The sequence below is a fragment of the Anguilla anguilla genome, chromosome 2 (genome assembly GCF_013347855.1).
Source record: "Anguilla anguilla isolate fAngAng1 chromosome 2, fAngAng1.pri, whole genome shotgun sequence".
In the NCBI taxonomy this organism is placed as follows: Eukaryota; Metazoa; Chordata; class Actinopteri; order Anguilliformes; family Anguillidae; genus Anguilla; species Anguilla anguilla.
The window spans coordinates 70,493,271-70,515,321 of NC_049202.1; the positions used below are offsets into that span (position 1 = coordinate 70,493,271).

At 45.3% G+C, this 22,051-nt stretch overlaps 1 protein-coding gene across 1 annotated transcript; it reads left to right on the plus strand.

Annotated features, from left to right (window-relative positions):
* The first annotated feature begins 662 nt into the window (after positions 1 to 662).
* On the plus strand, positions 663 to 15,383 carry LOC118219633 (voltage-dependent calcium channel gamma-4 subunit-like). Its single transcript, XM_035402963.1, has 4 exons — positions 663 to 1,452; positions 11,236 to 11,319; positions 12,527 to 12,667; positions 13,597 to 15,383. Exons 1-4 carry the CDS (start codon positions 1,230 to 1,232, stop codon positions 14,127 to 14,129), a joined length of 981 nt encoding a protein of 326 aa, XP_035258854.1. The 5' UTR covers positions 663 to 1,229; the 3' UTR covers positions 14,130 to 15,383.
* The last annotated feature ends 6,668 nt before the right edge of the window (positions 15,384 to 22,051 follow it).

Below are 22,051 nucleotides of genomic sequence, written 5' to 3' on the forward strand. Positions count from 1 at the left end.
CTCCATCGGTCATTCAGACATTGACAGGCACAACCTGATCGATAACACAGAGAAGCAATCTAGTGCTTACCGCACATACGCGGAAGGGACAAAACAGTCGGCAAGAAACTCCCAAGGGAAGCCTGAAGCCCATTTGTTCTAATGGGCTTTTTAGAAGCAGTGTATTTATATGATTTACAATTCTTGCTAAAGATGTGAAGGTCTACTAATAAACGCCTGATCACTTTTTATTTTTTCTTAACGTTCTCACAGACAGGGGGCTATGAGGTTTACATGAGGAAGACAAATGACTGTGCACGGATGAACCCAACACACCTCGGGGTACAGTCAAGGGTGAGCTCACCACCATTAAGTGTCAGGCTGGGTTGAAAAATTGCTCTTAAGGTGTAAATGTCGAATGGAAATACTTGTTCATGGTAACAAATTGAATCAGCTTTGGTTATACTGTAGTGATCCATTTAAGGCTTGATTACAGCGCTGTGAAAATGTCAAAGGCTATATTGATATGTTATTGTAAAGGTAGAAACACATCATGTTTTTATTTTAAATCAGAAAATGTCGAAAAATTGACTGAATCACCAATAGGTTCGCCAAACCGTTTTTTTTTTTTTTTTTTTTGGAATGAGGCGCCACAATTACCATGTTCAGCAATCCGCGCAAACGAGATTGATATATTTTCGGGCAATCACGTCTGTCTAATGGACCACCTCAGGCTCTCTCCGCGAGACGCATTTCGTCTCCTCCTACCGAACGATTTTGTTACATTTCACTTTCTTCCTAGCGCTGTTACAGCGAAGTATTTACATGTTTGTTTCCCATTGGTTAGTTGTAGTGAAGGTGGGGTCTGAGAGGAAGCTGTGGAAGCGCTTTGTGAATTAAATCATCCGAGTTTGTGAAAGCTGTTCGTCCCGGGAAGAAACAACTGGATTATTTTGCCGAGAGTGTTCAATAAACTGAGAAATAAAACGGAGGGAAAGTACGCACGGTGCCACGTCTGGCTAAAGCGCGGACATCTGCGTTGGAGAGCAGCTGAGGCACAAGTGTCAGCATCATCAAGTTTACTTACCCAGAACAGAAAGTAACCGAAGTTTCCGAAGGAAATGCGATTTGTGAGAACTTAAAATTATTAAAGGCATGGCACGAAGGGGTCTCGGTAAATAGCGTGACAAGGGGAGCCTTGAATAATGCGCTCCGGGGTGTAGACAGGGTCTGGATTATTATGAGGCGCCATGGCGTGGTGTGATCGTGGGGTTCAGATGTTGCTGACCACCGTGGGGGCTTTTGCGGCTTTCAGTCTAATGACCATCGCGATTGGCACGGACTACTGGCTTTATTCACGGGGTTACTCATGCAACGCCACCAACATCACCACGGACGAAACTCAAGCGCAGCCCAAGAAAACTAAAGGCGATCTCACACACTCTGGGCTGTGGAGAATCTGTTGTATTGAAGGTACCCGGCATTTATATGCCTTTTTCCATTTATTTATGTCACTCATCGGGAACGCCCAGAGATAATTAGCACTAGAATGAATCTGATCAATTGGCCTTGTTAAAAATATATATATATACATAAAAACTTTTGATTCCACAAAATTGCAGATATTTGTAAACATTTGGGCATGGTATGTCTTGGATAATGTGTCGTCTATATCCCTTAACCCCTAGCGTTAAAGGACTACGGGTTCCGGGCGCGCTCACTGTAATGTTTAGAGGAAACACGAGAGGTTGGAGTTGGACTATGGGGAAGAGAGAGAAAAGCGCTTCGTAAGGAACGGTGGAGTAGTTTATAGAGCTCCTCAAATGTGAAGTCAACGGGTGGAGGATGGAGAAATGTTTCAGAGAAGGCACAGTGAGATACAAATAAAATGTCGTTAAGTATCGAGCGCAGGTTTACGTCGGAAAGGCTCGGGTTTATTTTATCTTAAAATACAGCGTATCGTTACATTTTCAGATGTGTTATGATGGGGTAAAAGTATCCATTAGATAAAGGGAGTTACTCTTTTCATCCATGTGGTGCACATTCTAATGTATTATTAATGAGCTAAAGCAGAGATCTCGCTCGTTCTTTTGGGTGTTCCTTTGTTTGCGTAAAAAGTCACAGTAATGCAAGTAAATATTTAAATATAACCATCAACTTTACGTTTTTTTCGTGAAATCTGAACGAATGAAGACTTTGAAATGCGCTTCATAAACAATTTGCGTTCATTCAGCTCTTTATTGTATTTGATGCTGTTGCTTGGCAACTACATCTGTGAAATTGCTATGGAAACATGGGGAAGATTTAAAAATAGACAATTCTGAACAATAGTCAATTCTGTCAAAGCCATTGTTCATACAAAGATGTAAATGTTATAGGTAAACCTAATAAAATTACGAAATACTTTTACTTTTGTCCAAGATTTTTTTTTTCCTCATCGTGGCAGGAGTCTTTGTTCTGATGCATTAGGCAGCTACAGTGAGGGAAGAAAACAATAGAATTGGAGTTCAGGGCACGTAAATACACGCATACATCTCAACGAATTACCAAGCAGTTGTTTAAACTGTAGAAGCATACTTTTCGACTCCATAAGTGCTATCATTTCATTATTATTGAAGGATTTTACTTTTGTTGGCTGCTGCTACTACTACTTCTATTATTATTATTATCATTATTATTATTATTATTATCATTATTATTATCATTATTATTATTACTATTATGCCAGTTAGTAAACGCCCCCACCCCATGATCGATGCAATGTGCAATACAAAGTAATGGCAGTGAACAAATATAACGTATTCTTTAAAAGCCTTCAGTATAATTTGTTTTGTAGTAGTTTTATATTGTGCACGTGATAAAAAGTGAGCACATCCAAGAATGTCACTTCATAAGATAAAATCAATTGAAATAGTCTGCATCAGTCTCGAAATATTCCCTTGAGGGCGGAGCTTTCTCATAAGAACTCGGAACCAAATAACTCAGCAGGGGAGATTATGTGATAAATCTTAGAATCTATATTTGCTCTAGTTTCTTTTGTCGACATTCTCTCGAGTCCTTGCATATGTACAATGAAACTAGCTGCATGTTGACGTGCGTATCTGTGGCACAAAGCTTTCATAACAGACCTCCCACTTGCTTCCTGTGTGTGACGTTCAGGTCATGTTTTCTTCAGCTTGTCGATGATTTGAAGAATCAACATTTTAAAATTCAGTCTTTAAGTCTGGTTGTTGGAAGTAGGGCATTATCATACACTGGTATGGACGTCCATAACGGAGCGCAAAGATGAGTGCTCTACGCATTGAGCACGATACTGGACAGTTTTTCAGCCGAGTCGCTGAAAAAAATGGGCACGCCTGCAACGGCATACCCGATTGTGCGCATACTGTACTGTTTATTTACGTGATAACCTTTCTCTTTTCATTCTGCACTTTCGATGTAACTTTTAGTTTCCCACCTCAAGAACTACTTCCTGATTCGTATCGGAAATAAGTTATTTCAAACTTTTACATGCAACATGTGGCAAATGTAGTAGTAGTTGCGTGGTGGACGGTGTTGGCAACATTCTCGCCAAGAAATAAAACAAAAGTTTACAATGAGTAGGGGGAAAGGATGAGTGTCCATGCAGTTTCTAAATCAAGTAATTTTTTTACAAGACCACGTGCACATTGTTGTTGTTAATTTCATACAAATAAATAGTCGGCATGGACACAGACTTGGCTCTTATCAATGAAGACGGTTTCTCAAATGTCTCAGACTACTTTACATGCCCAAACTACCCATTTGTGTTGCATGGCTAATCTCAGCTCGCAACTAAGGCCATGTGCAGTCTGGCTTGTGTAATTTATTGGAAGTCATCCTTGAGCAACTGGTCTATCTCCTGTAGCCAAGTCCACAGTTGCTGTGCTCATTGCAGGCTTTGTTATGATAATTAACGAGTTGGCCCCTTGGCGTGGTATGTCTTAGATGGTGTATAACCTGCTCACTGTGAAAATAGGAAGTTTTTGTACCCAGTGTTCCAAGAAACAGTAAAGATCACAGAATGTTCCCCATTAGTATTTTAAATTGGCGGGGGAAATTTTTTTAACAAATATGCATGTGCCAACCGAAGATATAAAATATCTAAAGATAAATTACCCAAATGAAAGCCTTACAATTATTCTATTTTCAGTTCAATTCAAGCGCAAAAATGAATGCATCCAAACATAATAAAATGTGTTGTGGAAGCCCTATAACAAACCATACACATGTTGCTCCCTGAGAAACAGCTCTGTCTACTGTATTTGTGTCTGTGATGTACAGTAGCATTGTCTACAGCTTTGGCTCCAGCAGAGGCCATTACGGACGTTATTTCTTGTGGTGCAGCCCATTTGACTGTAGAGTCAGTTACAGGAGGAGACAGCAGCTGCCTATGTCAGTGGCACAGTAAGAGTTCACTGAAGGCACTGATGCTGCGGACTTGAATCTTTTTGTGTGCGTGCGTGTGTGTGTGCGTGTGCACGTACAAATTCCAAATCCTAAGATAATGTAGACTGGCTTATAAATCTGGGCGGCGGTTGGACCAGACCGTGCTGGATGCCTGGCGAAGGTACACTCAGACGTCACTGTTGTGGGAGAGGCGTGGTTAGATGGCTGCGATGCAAGAGCGAGTTTTCTTGAGCCCCGGAGGTGCACTGGGCAGAATGTGGTGTTAATCTGCTTTGGAGACCAACGCGGCCGCACGGCAGGATGGGCTGTTTCGGTCTCCCTGCCCTGTTTCGGTGCGACGATTCCACATTTAACTCCCATTATGGCCAATTTCTGTTTTGTTACTGAAAGGAGAGGGAGAAACGCACGTCCGTTTGTCAGTCTGCGCGAGCCATGTGCACGTATTATGAGCTTCCCCCGCCCCCCCCCCCCCCCCCCCCCCCCCCCCCGTCCATCCAGCTCGCTTCAGAGGTCATCAGGCAACACAACATGATATATATGTCCATGGCAACGGGGAGATGTTCCCGAAAGGTCTGAAAAGAAAAGAAAAAAAAGAAAGAAAGAAAGAAAAAAAAAAAAAACCTTGTAGGATGTGCTCGGTGCCTGCTGCTCAAAATGAAATGTTTGATCAATTTAATTCAACCTGGCTATGAAGCAAGAGGATATATATATATATATATATATATATATATATACACACACACATACGGTTCGAAGCAGGGGTATCAGTTTTAGATTGGGATGCACGATCGGCAGCGGCATCCCCCTTCGGTGCTGTTGTTTGTGGGGGGGGGGGGGGGGGGGGGGAATTAAACAGGCCCTCTGAATTGCCTGTTGCCCGCGGCCTTCAGCACAGGTCTGTAATTAAAACGCAGTAGCTGAGAGGCTTCGGGAGGCTCTAATTAGCCAGTAGGCCCCGCTTCCGCTGCCGCCGGGCCCCCGGGAGGGGGGGGAGTTGATAAGGAGCGGTGTGCGTTCGTTCCCGGACCGCGTTTCGGCAGGGTGCGACCCGGGGAGAGAGGACGGGGACGTTTCGCCCCCCCCCCCGGACTCTCCGCGTGCGTCCGTTCGTTCGGCTTTCGCCGACGGTGCCGCCGTCGTTCCTCGGCACACATATAAAAAATCTGATTCTTTTGAGGGATCACACGAAGTCGAGGGCGATCGTCCTCCTGCTGCTCCTGTCGGTGGGTCTGGCCGTCTGCGGGTCGTCTTCAGCTCTGCTGTACAGAAACGATCCTAGAACCACAGGTTCTGTTGCGACGGGGGGGGGGGGGCATTTGTGGATGGTTGTCATGGTAGTGGTAGTTGGAGGAGCCGGTGTGGCGAAGGCTTGCTTTGAGACACAAACCGAGCCGGAACGGCAAATCATTTTACAGCTCATCTCCCATGGGCTCTAAAAAAAAAATTTTTTTTTTAAATTAAAAAAAACCTTTGATTTGTTGGGTTATTGAAACTCAGGGTTGCTAGGGAAATGCCATTCCCAGAACATGACCCTGCAATAATTCTGTTGTGCTGCGTACATCGAGTGTTATAGCTGAGGCCGTGCTGTTTTCCTGCAATCAAATAATGTACCCTGCATTTCAGTCAAAATCCACTATGTGTCTCTGCACACGCTCATTTCTAATGCACAGCATGGTGATTGGCTGTTTGATAACCGCGATTAATTCAATTAAGGTGGATGAGTCATAACGAGAGCGGTGGTGAAATCCAACGATTGGCTGCTTTAGCAAAATGTGTTATGCTGTGTAATTCTATGGCGGAAGCGATCCAAATCAGAGAATAAGCTTGCGTTTCAGTGTGCACCCGGGACAATTACACTAAACCGATTGATGAAAAAGACTGAACTGATTCAGGTAACGTGACGTATGATTTATTTAAATGTTTGCTCAACAGGCATCTTTCTGTTGGAGGACTGAATTACAGCCTAAAAATCAGCCGCAGAAAACATACGGCCTTAGCTATAACACACTGCGCTGACGCACTTTATCACTTTGTTCTTTATCTGTTACTTATTTTAAACACAGTGGAGGGGGGAAACACAGAACTGATATACAGTGCAAGAATAGGAGGTGATAGTGAGGGAAGGGAGAAACAAAGGAGATTAAAGAAATGAGGCACTCTATTGACTTATTGCCAGTTTAGATTTTCCCTCAGAGCCAATGCACACAGCCATGACAGCTGCTGCATATCAAAATGAAATCTTCTTCCTGTCCTCACTATCCAGACCTGAGAAAGACGCTAAAAAGCCATTAGACTTTGCACTGGCAGGCTGTGTGTGTGTGTCTGTGTGTGTGTGTGTGTGTGTGTGTGTTTGTGCATGTGTGCGTGTGTGTGCATGCGTGTGTGTGCGTGTGTATGTGATTGAGTATGTGAGTGTGTGTGTGTATGTGTGTGAGAGAGCGAGAGGGCGAGCGAAACAGAGAGAGAGACAGAGATAGGGATTGAGAGACATGGGAGAATGAGGAATGAGGGAAAGGGGAATGAATGGAGGGAGGGAGAGAGAGAGAGAGAGAGAGAGAGAGTGTGTGTGTTTTACAAGGAAAGTGAACAGGAGGTTCTCAGTTTAATGCTTTATAAATCTAAATAGGTTCCCCTGCGGTGACGGAGTGGATGAGCTTTTACAAATGAGGAGAGCAATTGCGCCTGAGCTATTCACTCACCCACAATTAAACAGGCAGCCCTAATTACATGCAAGATTTTAATGTCCGACATGCTGAATTGACTGATTGGTGTTGATTGAATGCTGATCACATGCAAAAAGACATCTAAGCAACAAGCTAAGCTGCATTTTTTGCATGAACGATCTGTCGGTAAGTTATTGGTTATTTCTTTTAAGTGGCTTTGTAATGATAAGATGGCCCTCCCGGTCTGTGTGTATCACACAGGTGAATTTTGTGTACTGATTGTATTGGTGGATAGGTTTGAGAGGGGTGTTGAGGTCCGGTTTGGATGGGGGAGCTGGTGTAGTAAGGGGGTGTGAGGTGCTGGGTGTGGAGATTGGAGCTGAGGAGGTTCTGTATTAAAGAACAATGAAGATGTCAAAGGCATCCTTGGAGACATTATGGAAATGCGATTCTTGGAGCAGGGCTGAGGTTACCATGGAGAAGATGCACTCTGAGTAATGCACTCTGTTCTCAGACAGGCCTGCGGGGGGCGGGGGCGGGGGGGGGCCCCCGTTTCCACGGCGCGTTGCCGCGGTCGCCGTGTCAGCCAACCGGCTTTATTACTCCTTTATGAGACGAGCGCGCCGAAGCCCACCTGACTTCCCAAAGCCCACCTGACTCCCCGAAGCCCACCTGACTCCCCGAAGCCCGCCTGACTCCCCGAAGCCCACCTGACTCCCCGAAGCCCACCTGACTCCCCGAAGCCCACCTGACTCAGCGAAGCCCACCTGACTCCCCGAAGCCCACCTGACTCAGCGAAGCCCACCTGACTCCCCGAAGCCCACCTGACTCCCTGAAGGCCACCTGACTCCGCTTCGGAGGCTGAGGCCCTTCGCACATCACCTCCACCGCGGGCCTCGGCTTTTAATCACCTCCAATCAAATGCAGTATTAAAACAAAACAAACAAAAAAAAAATAATAATAATAATCATTCTGAAAAGAGGAGGAATAGTCCCTGTGCTTCTGGAAGAAGACGGGCGGCAGTGTAGGAAAATGGGTAAGGGGTTGGTCTTGTAACCTGAAGGTCGCAGGTTTGAGTCCCCCGCTAGGACACTGCCGTTGTACAATTGAGCAAGGTACTTAACCTGCATTGCTTCAGTATATATCCAGCTGTATAAATGGACGCAGTGTAAATGCTGTGTAAAAAGGTGTGTAAATCGCTCTGGATTAGAGCGTCTGCTGAATGCCTGTGATGTAAAGAAGACCCGGTGGGACGGTGTGCCTGGTGTGCAGGTTCTGCTCCTGTTGGCCCAGGACTTGTGGATCACTAGGGCCCTTGATTGCAGCCTTGACGTGACTGCTGTATCTCCATCGAGTATCCCCAGATCCTCCTGTCGCGTCAGGGCATGGTGCCAGCGTGGAGGGGAGACATGGCGACAGACGTTATTCGCGCGTCTGTTTCGTACATATTATTAATTTTGCCGTGCTGGAGTCCGATGAATTTCGTCCTCGCCTGCCGACGTGGCTCCCCAAAGACGCCAGCGATGTGCGATGCCGCCGTGGAGCCTTCTGAGGAAGTTCCACTCTTCTGGTGGCGTTGGCTAGACGCTGACTGGCAGGAGGCGGACCGTGCGTTCAGAAGCTCAGGCAATCAGAGCAATCAGTCTGGGGGAAAAAAGAAAAAAAAAACTCTCGTGTGACAGCTTCATTGGAGACATCTGGGAAGTGCCAATCCAAACACTGTCCGTATGTCTGTCCACAGTGAACGTTCGCCAAATGCCGAATGTGTTGACGTGCTTGAGTCAAAAAAAGTGCAGCGTCCTTGCAAGAGTTTTTCACTTGGCGCAATCTCTAGGTAATGAACTCAAACCAGAGTAGTTTTAATATTCACGGTTCACTTTCAGTACAGTAATGCATTATTCTCTTGAAGGTTTTGGAAAATGTGTTCTTCTAAGAAGCCACAGCCTCCTAGTGACACATGCTCGAGGCTACAAACACTGCGGAGTTAGATCTGAGTTGGCTTTCTGGCTTTGTGTTGGCTTTCTGCCCTGTCCTTGAACAGTCCCTACTTTATAGTGACTAGACAAGAAAACCTGTGCTCCACTTCCTCAGACCTATTTAATTATAATTAACTCGCTCTTCCTGATTAAATGCTAGGCCCAATTAAAAGCATACTGTGGCAGAAAACCAGTGTCACAGGGAGGCAATTGTTTTTTTTTATTTTTTAAATTTCCACCCAAACAGTAACAAAGTACACAGTCACAGTTATATAACAATGTCACCTTTGGAGTGTCTGATGTATTCAGCAGCTGAGTTTCAGCCAACAAGTGTTACCTTTGGAACGCTATTCTCTTCAAAATATTTGTTCACTGCAGATACACAAAATTACTCGTGTCAACCTAAGATGGCTGAATTTGATTACGTTTTTTTCTAACACAAAAAGTTAAAAGTTCCAAGCTTAGGCTTTCGTGTTATGCTAAGAAAAACAGTTGGTTACAGACAACAGGTCTTCCAGATCAGGATAGTGAGTCACACCACAATTTGCCAAAATGGTCTAATATGTCACAGCCACTTACTCAGCCAAAAGTTAATGGGAGTGCATATAAATCACGGAATTACATCCAGAACCTTCCATTGCTTCAGCGACCTATTAGTACAGGGCCATTTCTATTTTAGCAAGGCACCTCTTGTTTATAGTGGGTCTACCCGAAAATAGAACTATGCCCTTTTATGGAAGAAAATCGTGTCCAGTTGTTGACGTGGGTAACATTCATGGTTTATACGGTGTGTGTGAAGTCCTTTAATTAGCACGACGCGAGTCCCCAGATATGTCATTGAAGTGCCATATTTAAATTCAACGGCAGACCTGCGCATTGCATCATGCTTTGTGGTGCCCCGCAATGTGAATATCAGCACCTGCCAGTGCTGTTCAGCTTGGTCCTTCGCAATGTGCGGTCTTAGGGATTTGTCAGAGTCTGATGTCCAGCCAACCCTTAATCAGTAGAGAAATTAGGAAGATGCAGAGACACTCAGCTCGGTGGCCCAGCCATTGCTCTGAGCAGTTTATGATTCACTTATGTCGTAGAACATCAAGAGGACTGATTGATTCTATTAATGAGCAGAATGCTCATTTAACATGCGTTAGATGTGTTCACATCCTCCTAACAAAAGTTCAGATATTTACGCATCAGTTGATAACATTCATCTTTAAATCATCCAGTTGTAGCATAAAGGAGAAGGGCACTTGCTTGCCCCCGAAATAAAGGAGGTTTCAGAGCGACGCTTTTTGGGTTTGTCGTTCCTGGGTTCTTCAAGGTACGTTCTTCAAGTGTGGACGGGAAAACAATAAGAGCACCGAGGCAATCTATTTACAGCCAGGAAGTGAGAGACATCGTCAGCTGAGGAGGAGTAATGCAGTTCAGCTCAGAAGCAGAAGAGAGATGCTTCATTTTCCACAGCTGGTGGGGGAAAAAAAGACAGACCCTGATATACTGGATCATGATGCCCATTCTTCTAACATGACAAACACATTGCAGTTCATCCTCCAAAATGGGTGCCTTTGAAGGGACAGTGCTCTCACTGCATTACTGCATCTGAGTGATCACATTACATCACAACTGCTTTATTTTTTTTGTCTGTTTGTCTTTATGTAGTTTTACAGTTTTTTTTTTTCGTTTTTTTTTTTAACCTTCACTGTATTTTTAGTTTAGGAAATTATATAAGTGCGCCGCAGATCCGTTCAGGAGTATTAAACGATGATACGATGACCTTTCTCTCCCAAGCGGCCCGCCGATAGTCGAGGCCCGGGGCAGATTACACCCCCGCGTGCGTCGGAGAGGCATCAGCCAAATTGAAGTAGACGTGGCAATATTGGGCTCTTAATGCGGACTAATCATCACACCCATTCCGGGATTCTCCCCGGTTCGTTAGCGAGGCGGCTAATTGGAGGTTCAGGTTAAAGCGAGAGGTTTGGAGAGGAAAAATTATTTGGAAACACTCTGTCAGAGTTTTTTAATTTCTCGTTAATTCATGACTGGCCTGGGGAAGCGCGATTGATTCTTCCCTTTTTTGGGGTAACGACGAGGCCCTGCGTGTTTTGAATAATGCTCTCGGATCACTCTCCCTCTCTGCTTTTTTTTTTTTACGCACCCTGGTAATTTGATTCTAAATTGCTCATGCTCTGTAGGTATCAACAAAGGAAGCTGTTACCGGATCAATCACTTCCCGGAGGACAACGACTATGACACTGACAGCTCGGAGTACCTCCTACGTGAGTGATTCTTTCACTGCTTCTTGCAAAGCAACCATTTTCCTATCTTCATCCTTGAGTGGTTTTTTTTAAATCATAAGAAACATGTCAATCTGCCTAGATTTCATGAAGCCTGATGTATGCAGGTGTCAGTACTAGACACACTTATGTTTGTGATAAGCGTATTGGAGTCAGAACTCTCAGCATATCATAAAATGAGAAAAAAATGTGATTACTCTTAGGTCAAGAGAAAGAAGGATTCAGAGATCACTTGAACTGCACATTACAATGCCTGATATGTCATGAGAGCAGCTATATGATGCATGGACAAAAGGAAGTTCTGGATCCATATCCATGCTCAAGTGTGTCAGAGTTGAATTACTGATGGAGGTCCAAGCAGCACTCCTCCTCTTGGGTTTAGCATGAACATAGGCCCCAATTATTTACCGATCTTTGCCATCTCTAATTAAGGACAAAGGATATTAGTGTCTGGAAAGGTTTGAGAAAATATAGGTCTGTGAGGGGTATTTTTTTACAGAGGCAAATAATGGAAACCTCTCTTTAGATTACAAACACACTGAGCCAGTGATTTACAACATGCAAATGTGTTCGTGGTTTTTTTTTTTTTTTAAATATAAATAGCACGTGCATTGTTAACACCCCTATGGAAAAGTCAGGGGTTGAGCTGTGTTTATTGAGAGTGATGAGATTTATCTCTTCAGACTACACCTGGCCTTTACTAACTATCACCACTCTGAGGATCACTTCACTTAAATTTCCCCTCTTTCGTGCCACTCATGTTACATTCACCTCCATTCCGGCACTTATTGCACTGCTGTTGTATCATCGTCCCGATGTTGTAGCTTGAACTGCCCCCTAGTTTGACTAAGCACAGGTTAGGTCAGAGAGTAATGTTCACTGTGTGGACTGGACTTAATGTGTTCATGGCTATGAGTAACTGTTACAAAATGAGTATTTTGTACCTGTGTTTTGTAGTTGTTCCGATGACCTTTTGGTATGCACTTTTGTACGTCGCTTTGGATAAAAGCGTCTGCCAAATAAATGTAATGTAAATGTAATGTAAATGTAATGTAAATGTAATGTAATGTAATGTGATGTAATGAGGAAATGCCCTGGGACGAACATGGCTGGTGGTCGTGCTTGCACTGAGCCCCGCCCCTCCACCCCCCCCCCCCCCCCCCCCCCCCCGCCTCCCATTTTCGCGCAGGTATCGTCCGCGCCTCCAGCGTGTTCCCCATCCTCAGCACCATCCTGCTGCTGCTGGGCGGGCTGTGCGTGGGCGTGGGCCGCATCTACAGCGGCAAGAACAACATCCTGCTGAGCGCCGGCATCCTGTTCGTCGCCGCCGGTGAGCCGCCGCCGCCCCTCCCTCGCGCCGAAAAGAGGCTATCGCCGTGGCTACGGGCACGACCTGGCCTGAGAGTGCCTCCGTCCATTTGTCCACGCGTGGGCCGGTTCGCACGGGTCCTTAAATTTTTAGATTTTTTTAGATTTATTTATTTGCACTTACTAATTACAAAATAGAACAAATACACTTACTTAAAACAGTACAAAGAGGGCTATTGTAAAAAGTGAGATGCTAAAATGAGAAGCAATTCATAGAGTATTGAGTGTGCAAGGATTACCCATTAAGCCAGCAATAGCTGGCTCATTTTCAATGGGGTCCGAGACTGGACTATTAAAATAACTAAATATACTAAATTGGCCGTCCTAAAACTCTTTCGCTGAGCGCGACACATTTCCTCGAACACAGGTGAACAGTGCCCATTAAAGCGGGGAAAAGTAGAAGCGTTACAGACCCGAGACTCTGTTTCTGTGCAACAGTACAATATGAAATTGCCAAAATGAAAATGATGAAAACAAACCCTGCTTCCCATTCAGTTGAGCACATGACTTGCTAGGCTGTTACGAAAAGAAGCTTGGGTCTTCTGTCCATCTGTTACACACAGATTCAGATAGAAACCTGAAAAAATGCTGCATGCAGCAGACCTGTTGTGGATCTCATCGTTACTTATCTATTTTTCTTTTTTTTTTTTGGTCCTCGGGAGTTTGTATCTGATAACTATCTAATTGTGAGATATTATACAATCAATCACAGAGAACCAATACTCCATGGGTGGCTGAGCTTTTTTAAGACGCCGGTAATGTTGCCAAGGGGACCGTGAATATGACCGTCATACTTTTAAAAAAAACGAAAGCCAATGAAAAAGCCGCGTTTTAATTCTCTCTTCTTCTTCTTCTTCTTCTTCTTCTTCTTCCCTCCTCGGCTCTCCGCAGGCCTGAGCAACATCATCGGCATCATTGTCTACATCTCCAGCAACGCCGGCGACCCGAGCGACAAGAAGGACGAGGACAAGAAGAACCAGTACAACTACGGCTGGTCCTTCTACTTCGGCGCGCTGTCCTTCATCGTGGCTGAGTCCATCGGCGTGCTGGCCGTCAACATCTACATCGAGAGGAACAAGGAGGTGCGCTTCAGGGCGCGCCGGGAGTTCGCCAAGGCCGCCGCCTCCTCCTCGTCCCCGTACTCGCGCATGCCCAGCTACCGCTACCGGCGGCGGCGCTCGCGCTCCAGCTCCCGCTCCACGGCGGGGGACCGGTCTCGGGAGACGTCCCCCGTGGGGCTCAAGATGGCGGGCTCCGTGCCCATGGGGGAGATCTCCATGTACACTCTGACCAGGGACCCCCTCAAGTCCGGCGGCACGGGCGCCTCCTACAGCCCGGACCACGACTCGGGCTTCCTGCAGGTCCACAACTGCTTCCCGAAAGACCTCAAGGACGGCATTAACCGGAGGACCACGCCCGTATGAGGGCCAGCTAGCTTCCATCCGCGGCGTCGCTAACAAGAGGCCATCAACTAAGGCTACTGGGTCGGTTCTGTGAGAGCCAGTGCCTGACGAGCTAGAACTAATCGGTACGGTGCAAGGTGTTGGATGATCAGTATTCATGTGAAGGAATTGCAAATAGTTTCTTCTGTCTGGAATTTTTTTTAAAAGGCTATAATGATGTGTTAGGCGAGGGGAAGAGGCTGCGGCTAGCCTGATTGGGCCAAAGCTGGAATATAACCCATTCTAAAATTCAGAGCAGTAGCCAATCAAAACCCTCCCTGCTTACACAAAGCACTTTGCTGAAAAACTTTCCCATTTTTTTTTTTTTTACCCAAGGGGTCCAGCAAACCTGATTTTAGTAGCAATATTTTTTGAGATACACTGCAGTATCCCCCGTTATTTTCAAGATTCATATAACTTAGAAATTTCGTTAACATTATTGCAGTATTTAATTTATTGTGGTAGCTGCTGTTGGTGGTGAATTTTTTTCTGATGTTTTTGTTTGTTCGTTTGTTTGCTTGTCTGATTTTTTTTTGTTTTTTAAAGTACGTATAGTTTGAATACATTTAACTCTTCAAGGTAAACTGGTGCTAACTAAAATGTAAGTAAAGCCTGAGCCTTTACCCCAAACGTCTGCGTTTTCGACAACGCCACGCCCCCGCCCCTCGTGAGCGTGTTGGAGTGAAATATGCCGTGTTAGTGTTGTGCGATCAGAGCCAATGGCAGTTTTTTCACATTCGATGTTCCTGGCTGCCTGCCGTCTCTTTCAACAGTTCCCCAAATCAAATCCAGGGGTTGCGTCACATATTGTCGAAATGTGAATCATTCTAAATAATGGGCATGTGAGTTTTCATGTACCTGGACTTTGAACTTTGTGTTAACATCCCTTTATATGGTTGGGACCACAGATCTCTCGTCTGAATATAGAATCTTGATTTGCTCAGGGAAGCTGCAATCGTACGTTCAGTTTAAGGCAAAAAAAAAAAAAAGATCAAATAAATTAGCCATTTTGTTGTGATGCGAAAAGCTTCGCCATCATTGGTGTTTCACGTCAATCTCAGAACGACTGTTAGTGTCACTGAGTTTTGTTTTGTTTTTGTTTGTTTGGTTTGGTTTTTTTGTTGCTAAATTTAGCCTTGTCAAAGGTATAGGCTTTAAATGCACATACTTGTGGGTCCACAGTGCAGGGTGACTGATATGATTCATTTGCCATGTACAGCAAAAAAAAAAAAAAAATTTTAATACAGTGAGTTTAAATTAGGCGAGTTCAAGTTTGATCTCTGCCACAATGATAAGTTGTAAAATGTACTATATTAAATGGATCAGAATAGATTAGATCTGTTAATATTACATTAACAAGGGCATAGCGATGAAGAGATCAGCACAAACATTTCATTCGAGCAATCTGTGTGGCACGATTCTCTACACTGCCGCATAAAAGCTCACAATGTCCTCCTGTAAGACTAGCCGCTCAGAACCATGGCCCTGGACAAACAGGTCAAATGGCACCAGGTCAGTCCGGGAGAGGTGATTTTCAGTCCACGTCTTTCTAAATTCAGCCACACTCTAAAGCACAGGAATCAGTTCCTGTTTCATAAAACAACACATTTTTCATTGATAATGTCAGATTTTTTTTATTTATTTATTAATTTTGTTGTTGTTTTTGCCAAATTCTGTTTCCTATAGATGGAGGAAAATAAGAGAATATTTGTCGACGGAAATTACTTCATATCAGCGTCTATCAGCTGCAGCTCTAAACCTGTGAGGCATTAGGGAGGTCTGGCACCGTGGAGGATTTGGAAGAGGATGTGGGGGTGGTGGAGCAGGCGATGGGAGCTTTTACTACACAGCCAACAACTGTTGTTTTCAGAATTACAAGCTGAACTGTCGATGTTCAACAAAATGTTAGTTTATGGAGGTGCAACCTTTTTCCGTGTCGCAAGCCCGTTGAACTGGATCCTCATTTAAGTGGAGAGACCTGTGGGCTTTGAGCTAAGGACATCCATTTACTGTACCCTCTCTTTCACTTCAATTCACACATACATATATATATATATATAGAGAGAGAGAGAGAGAGAGAGAGCGAATTACAAGTCAATGGAATAATATATATATATATAATATATGTTCAAAAAGACATTTCTAATGACATATGGTCGATTCCCCATATAGTCATTTCATAAATAATTATTACATTGTGTAAAAACACAACGATACATCCCTTTGAATGACCTTCTTATGGGAAACCTGTTCAATACCATTTGGTCGAGAGGGGTGAAATCCGCCGTACCATTGTGATGTAAAAACATGGCGGAAAGGCGTCATTCGCGGCTCCACACTCGTAACAGGTGTAGTGGGAGGCTTCAGACGCTCGCCTCTCTGGTGCCAGTCTGTTTTTTGCAGGTTTCCCCAAGCAGTCGGCTTGTAACACTATCGAAGCCTCACTGCCTCATGTTCGCTGTCTGGGGGAAGAGTGTCAGAGTCCAGTGCGCTTTAACACCGGTGTTCAAGTGGACAGGCCTAACGTGAAGGCAAACGGACTAGCCTCTGGGCAAAGATAGTGACTGTACCTTCTGCCGAGGTAAAACGTTTCATGCCTTAATAGATTAGAAAATAGAAGTGAAAAGTATATTGAGGAGGAACATTGGCAACACCAGTACATGGATGGATGTATTCAAAGCATCCATATATGCCTGTGAGCATTCTTTTAAATTGATTGACAATTAATAGTTACATGTAGATTTTTATAGCTAAAAAGGTGAATATTTATTTATAAATATATGTTCTGTTCACTACAGAGTATTTCCTTCTTTTTTTACTTCTGCAGTTAAACGATCAGATTGGATTTTTTTTCTGACAAAAGACAGCAAACATTCACTTTGAATACTTTTTTTTTTTACGAGTCACTGATGTGGATTGTTGCTATGGCAACGTTTAATGCAACCAATGGCAGTCCATATTTCCATTTCTAAACCAGATGATTGTTTTCAGTGTTTCGGTTTTGTGTCTGAGTACTGAGGTTTTATGAAAAGGGAGTATGTTCCTGTGAAATAAAAGGAAAATATAGCTTGTGCCACTGAAGAGAATGTTTGTGTGTGCATGTGCATGCGTTAGTGCGTGCGTGCGTGTGTGTGTGTGTGTGGATGTGCGTGTGTGTGTGTGTGGATGTGCTTGCATTAGCGCGTGCGTGTGTGTGTGTGTGTGTGCGTGCATGTGCGTGCGTGCATGTTTGTGTGTGTGTCTGTACCTGCATGCATGGCCGTGTGTGTGTCTGTACCTGCATGCATGGCCGTGTGTGTGTGTCTGTACCTGCATGCATGGCCGTGTGTGTGTGTCTGTAGCTGCATGCATGGCCGTGTGTGTGTGTCTGTACCTGCATGCATGGCCGTGTGTGTGTGTCTGTACCTGCATGCATGGCCGTGTGTGTGTGTGTCTGTACCTGCATGTATGGCCATGTGTGTGTGTCTGTACCTGCATGCATGGCTGTGTGTGTGTGTCTGTACCTGCATGCATGGCCGTGTGTGTGTGTCTGTACTTGCATGGATGGCTGTGTGTGTGTGTCTGTACCTGCATGCATGCTTGTGTGTGTGTGTCTGTACCTGCATGCATGGCCGTGTGTGTGTGTGTCTGTACCTGCATGCATGGCCGTGTGTGTGTGTGTCTGTACCTGCATGCATGGCTGTGTGCGTGTGTCTGTACCTGCATGGATGGCTGTGTCTGTTTCTCTGGATACTGCTCCAGCATTCATTCCTGGCTGGCTGGAGGAGGAGATGAGTGAGTCATGAACTGTGTCATCGGCTGAGCCCTGCACTGGAGACTCAGTCTGTGATGCTCTGCTTTGGATAGGAGCCCCAGCGAGCAAAAGCCAGAACCTAGACATTCTAGAGGCATGGAAATCTTGGCTGAGAGACATCGACATAAATGGATTCGGTTAACCCCACAATATAGCTCAGGTTTTACCCGGATACAGTAGCCTGGCTGCATCCTAGTCGGCTAGAATACCTTCACTTTTCAACCAAATGAAGCCGGGTTTTAACCTGAATGCCTAGACAGTATTTCACCAACTTATCACCCCAGATATGCTCACCAGGGCCTCACTGAGCAGATCCTTCTCACAGCCACTCCTCAGTACGAACTCAAGACTTCCAAACCTAAATCTGACCACTCATGTGGAAGAGTTGCCAAAAGACCAATGTCACAGGTTTGCTTTATCAAATTTGCATCTGTTGATGTTGAAATTTAGAGAAATTAAATAATAACTCAGTTCCTTAAATGAGGTGACCAGTCGCACGACCAAGTGATCAGCCACATGATCGCTGAATATCTTTACAGAACGACAGAAACGAATAACGGTAATTTCAATGGCTTTTTTTTTTTTAATTTCCCGTGGGTTTCGCCTTGAAATTTTATCCCGAAATGGTTGGCATTTACCTGAATAGCGTGGGTTAAAACCTGCTGCCTCTCTTTACGCCGGCGAACAAGAGCACTGTCCTGATCTGACGGTCTGCACCGTCGGTCCGCCCGCCCCCTCCAGACAGGCACGCTACGTAAACGTCAACTGCGCGCAAAAACGTCAGCTGGGTGCAAAGAGCAGGCTCGGCTTGTATTAATGGAAGGAGGGCAAATATCAGGGGTTGGAGGGGGAGGTGGGGGGCGGGGGACTGAGGAGATCCCGCGGGCATATTATAGCATTAGATATCCAGGCACAGGAAGAAAAAAAAAAAGATTAAGATTGGGACAGAGGGAAATGAAAGCGGGGTGGGAGGGGTAAGCTGATGACACCGCCGCCCGACTGTCTGATATAAAACCCCGGCTCTGTCTGGCCTCGTACGGAGCATCGATGCGTGCGCAAGCCGTCGGAGCCTGGCCCCGATGCCTCAGCTGGATCAGACAACGCGACCGTATGAACCGGTGATGTGTCGCTCCGTTTGACTTTTTTGTGTCTCAGGACGGGGGGGTTTGGGGGGGGGTTACCTGAGGTTCTTCCCCCTCCTCTTTCGGTATCCTAATCTGCCGGGTCGCATCGCCATCCTGGCTGGCTTTCCGGTGCAAGCTCAACAATGATGACACTGCCAAAAAAAAATAAACCTGCCCGAGTGGTTCTCCGCCACAGTTCCGTTTTTGTAAAAATCGTAAGGTTTCTGCGTACGGTAATCCCTGTAATCCTTCACATGATTACACGACTGGACCTTGAACTGTATATACTTGAAAAACATTCAACAGTAGACGATAACCTCCGAGCTCTTACAACAACGTAGAATTGAAGCCTTTTCTCTTGCACACAAGACCGGTGGTTGATGTGGGAGAGTAGTACAAGCAAAAAAAAAAAACAAAAAAAAAAGAAAACAAAAGAAAAAGTACTCTTGGTCATAACTTTGCCATGTATAATTTCTGCGTGTTGAATACCAATACCCATATTTTATACAATTACTAAAAAGAACCCTATATTTTACTGTTTGTAGCTTTATGTAGAGTAGGAACAAATGCTAACACATGTACATGAAGTCTTAATCTGAAACAACGTGCCATAAATGTATAGATAGATTCATCGATGTTTGGGGGGGGGTTTCAAAGGTTTGCTATTATCCACAGATACTGTCGTAAACCTGTAAAATAACACACTAACACGCCTGTAACAAACTTATATATTTCCCTATCTAAAGCTTTTATGGACACAAATTTGTTTCTTTTTTTGTTTGTTTGTTCGTTTGTTTTGATATAAATATATTTTTGATGTTTCTTGTCAACTTGTCACCTTATTTACTGTTCACTTAAATAAATGGAATCAGGGGCATGCTCTTTGGCTGGCGTCTTTGTTGTACCATCACGGAACAGATTTTCTTTATATATCTTTTGTTATATTGTGTGTACCTTTTGACTGTAAAATATTCCATTGTTTGAAGTGTGAAGTAAACAAAATAAAATAAAAGGCAATTACTCTCATAATTTGGAAATTTTATTAGTGAAATAATGAATAATGATGGGAATCTATCAATGGCAGGAATTCAGTTTAGCAGTGTTCAAAATCACATACAAATTTATAAAACTGATAAATTTATAAAATACTGACCAGATGGATACTGTCAACCTGCTGGGGGGGGGGGATTGGGAGGCTAGGGTGTGCAGTCCAGATGGATGTTAGTGTGGGTGGTGGGCGGGGTGGATGACTACCACTAAGTTTTCAGTTATCTCCCACATATTTAAAAGTTGTTGTTATGAGTGTGCTTTAAAATTGTTCCATTATTTTCAAGACTGGCATATCTTTACATGTTCAGAAGGCATTTAGCATTACTTGATTAGAACAGATTTTTTTTTTGTGTGTGACATCGCATTAGACATATTTGTATTTGCGGAGAAAAGCCAGGTTTTAAAAGACAGCTCGGTTGTGTTTCCCCACCCCCCCCCCCTCCCTCCCTCCCTCCCTCCCTCCCTCTAGGAAAGCGACATTCGTCAAGTGGCGAAACGATAAGTAGCAGGTCACTCTGAACCGGCGCAGGCACTTAGACGGAAACGCTCAGGGACAGAGACCGCGGCGGCGTGACTCGCCTCTGAGGGGCGCCGGTCTGATTTGGGGTCCTTGGCGAGACGGGTGGGGCTTCCTCCGAAGATGGAGGACGATGTACCTGTCTGGGGGAGAGATGGCACTCGGGGGGGGGGGGGGGGTGGGTGGGAGGTGAGGGGGGGTTGGGGGAGGGGGGGCATAAATCACCCATTACCACCGTGAGTTCAGCGGGGTCCGACTGTATCGAGTCAGGCTCCCCCCACACCCCCCCGCCCCGTGGTGGAGTGCCATGCACTCAGACAGAGAGGAGCCGGGAGAGAGAGGGAGGGGGGGGGCCGCCGTCTCTCTGCACGTGCTCCAGCTTGCCTCCTCCGCTCTGTCAATGGACACTTCATCCAGGACGGCCCGGATCAGCACTCCGGGGGTTAACAGAGGGGCCGTCCTATCACAGGAGAGGTGGAGGATAATACCTAATAACGCGGCTGTACAATGCAATGCATTGACAAATATCGATAACTGGTTGTGCCGAGATTGTGCACTTTATGGTCAAGTGTTTCCTGCTCCTTTTTTAATCTCACGTCTGTTAAGCGTCAGTACTTTTATGGCTGTCGTGTAAAATGTGGTCTGTGTTGTTTCAACCTTTGTATACCTGCCTGCAGAGCAAATTTCCCCTCCGGGGACAATAGAAGTATTGATTGATTTGATTGATTGAGGAGGCGATCACCGGATCGGCGCACCGAGGGTTAACAGAGCGGGCCTCCCTATCGCCCAGGAGGAGGAGGAGGAGGAGGAGGAGGAGGAGGAGGTAATAATCACACACATGAAAAACGCGCACGGCCCGGCGGCTGCGTTTGAGCCCTGCGGCCCTCCTGGGGGGGACGTGCGCCAGCCAATCGGAGTCAGGGGCCTTTGTTTAACCTGGCAGAGCACCAATCAGAGTCATGATCAATGGCGGTTCATCGTCTATGCAAACGAGGCAGCCAGGGATCACAGGTGGCAGGGCCACTGCGTACAGCCCGGTGGATGGAGCCACGCCCACTCACAAGAGAGACTGATGGGAAAACAGTTACACCTCTCTCTCTCTCTCTCTCTCTCTCTCTCTCTTTTTCTCGCTTTCTCCTTCTTTCTCTCCCGCTTTTTCCTTCTCTCTCTCTCACTTTCTCTCTCTCTCTCGCTCTCTCTCTCTTTCTCATTCTCTCTCCCCCTCTCTCTCTCTCCCCCCTCTCTCTCTCCTCTCTCTCTCTCTGTGATATTGAATGGACTCTCTGCCGCTCACGGCCCAAGCAGCACAGTGACTGAGCGAGCGCAGTCCACCGAAGGGCATGATGGGACAAGAGACCCCTACGTCGCTCAACTCCAGAGACAGATTATTTACAGCATTTCCTTTTTACACATTCTGCCC

Bases quoted from the DNA above. Each gene is read 5' to 3' on its own strand.
- LOC118219633 (XM_035402963.1), top strand. From the start codon at position 1,230: ATGGCGTGGTGTGATCGTGGGGTTCAGATGTTGCTGACCACCGTGGGG. The intron at 1,453-11,235 runs GTACCCGGCATT...CATGCTCTGTAG, and splicing joins GAGAATCTGTTGTATTGAAG to GTATCAACAAAGGAAGCTGT. The intron at 11,320-12,526 runs GTGAGTGATTCT...ATTTTCGCGCAG, and splicing joins CAGCTCGGAGTACCTCCTAC to GTATCGTCCGCGCCTCCAGC.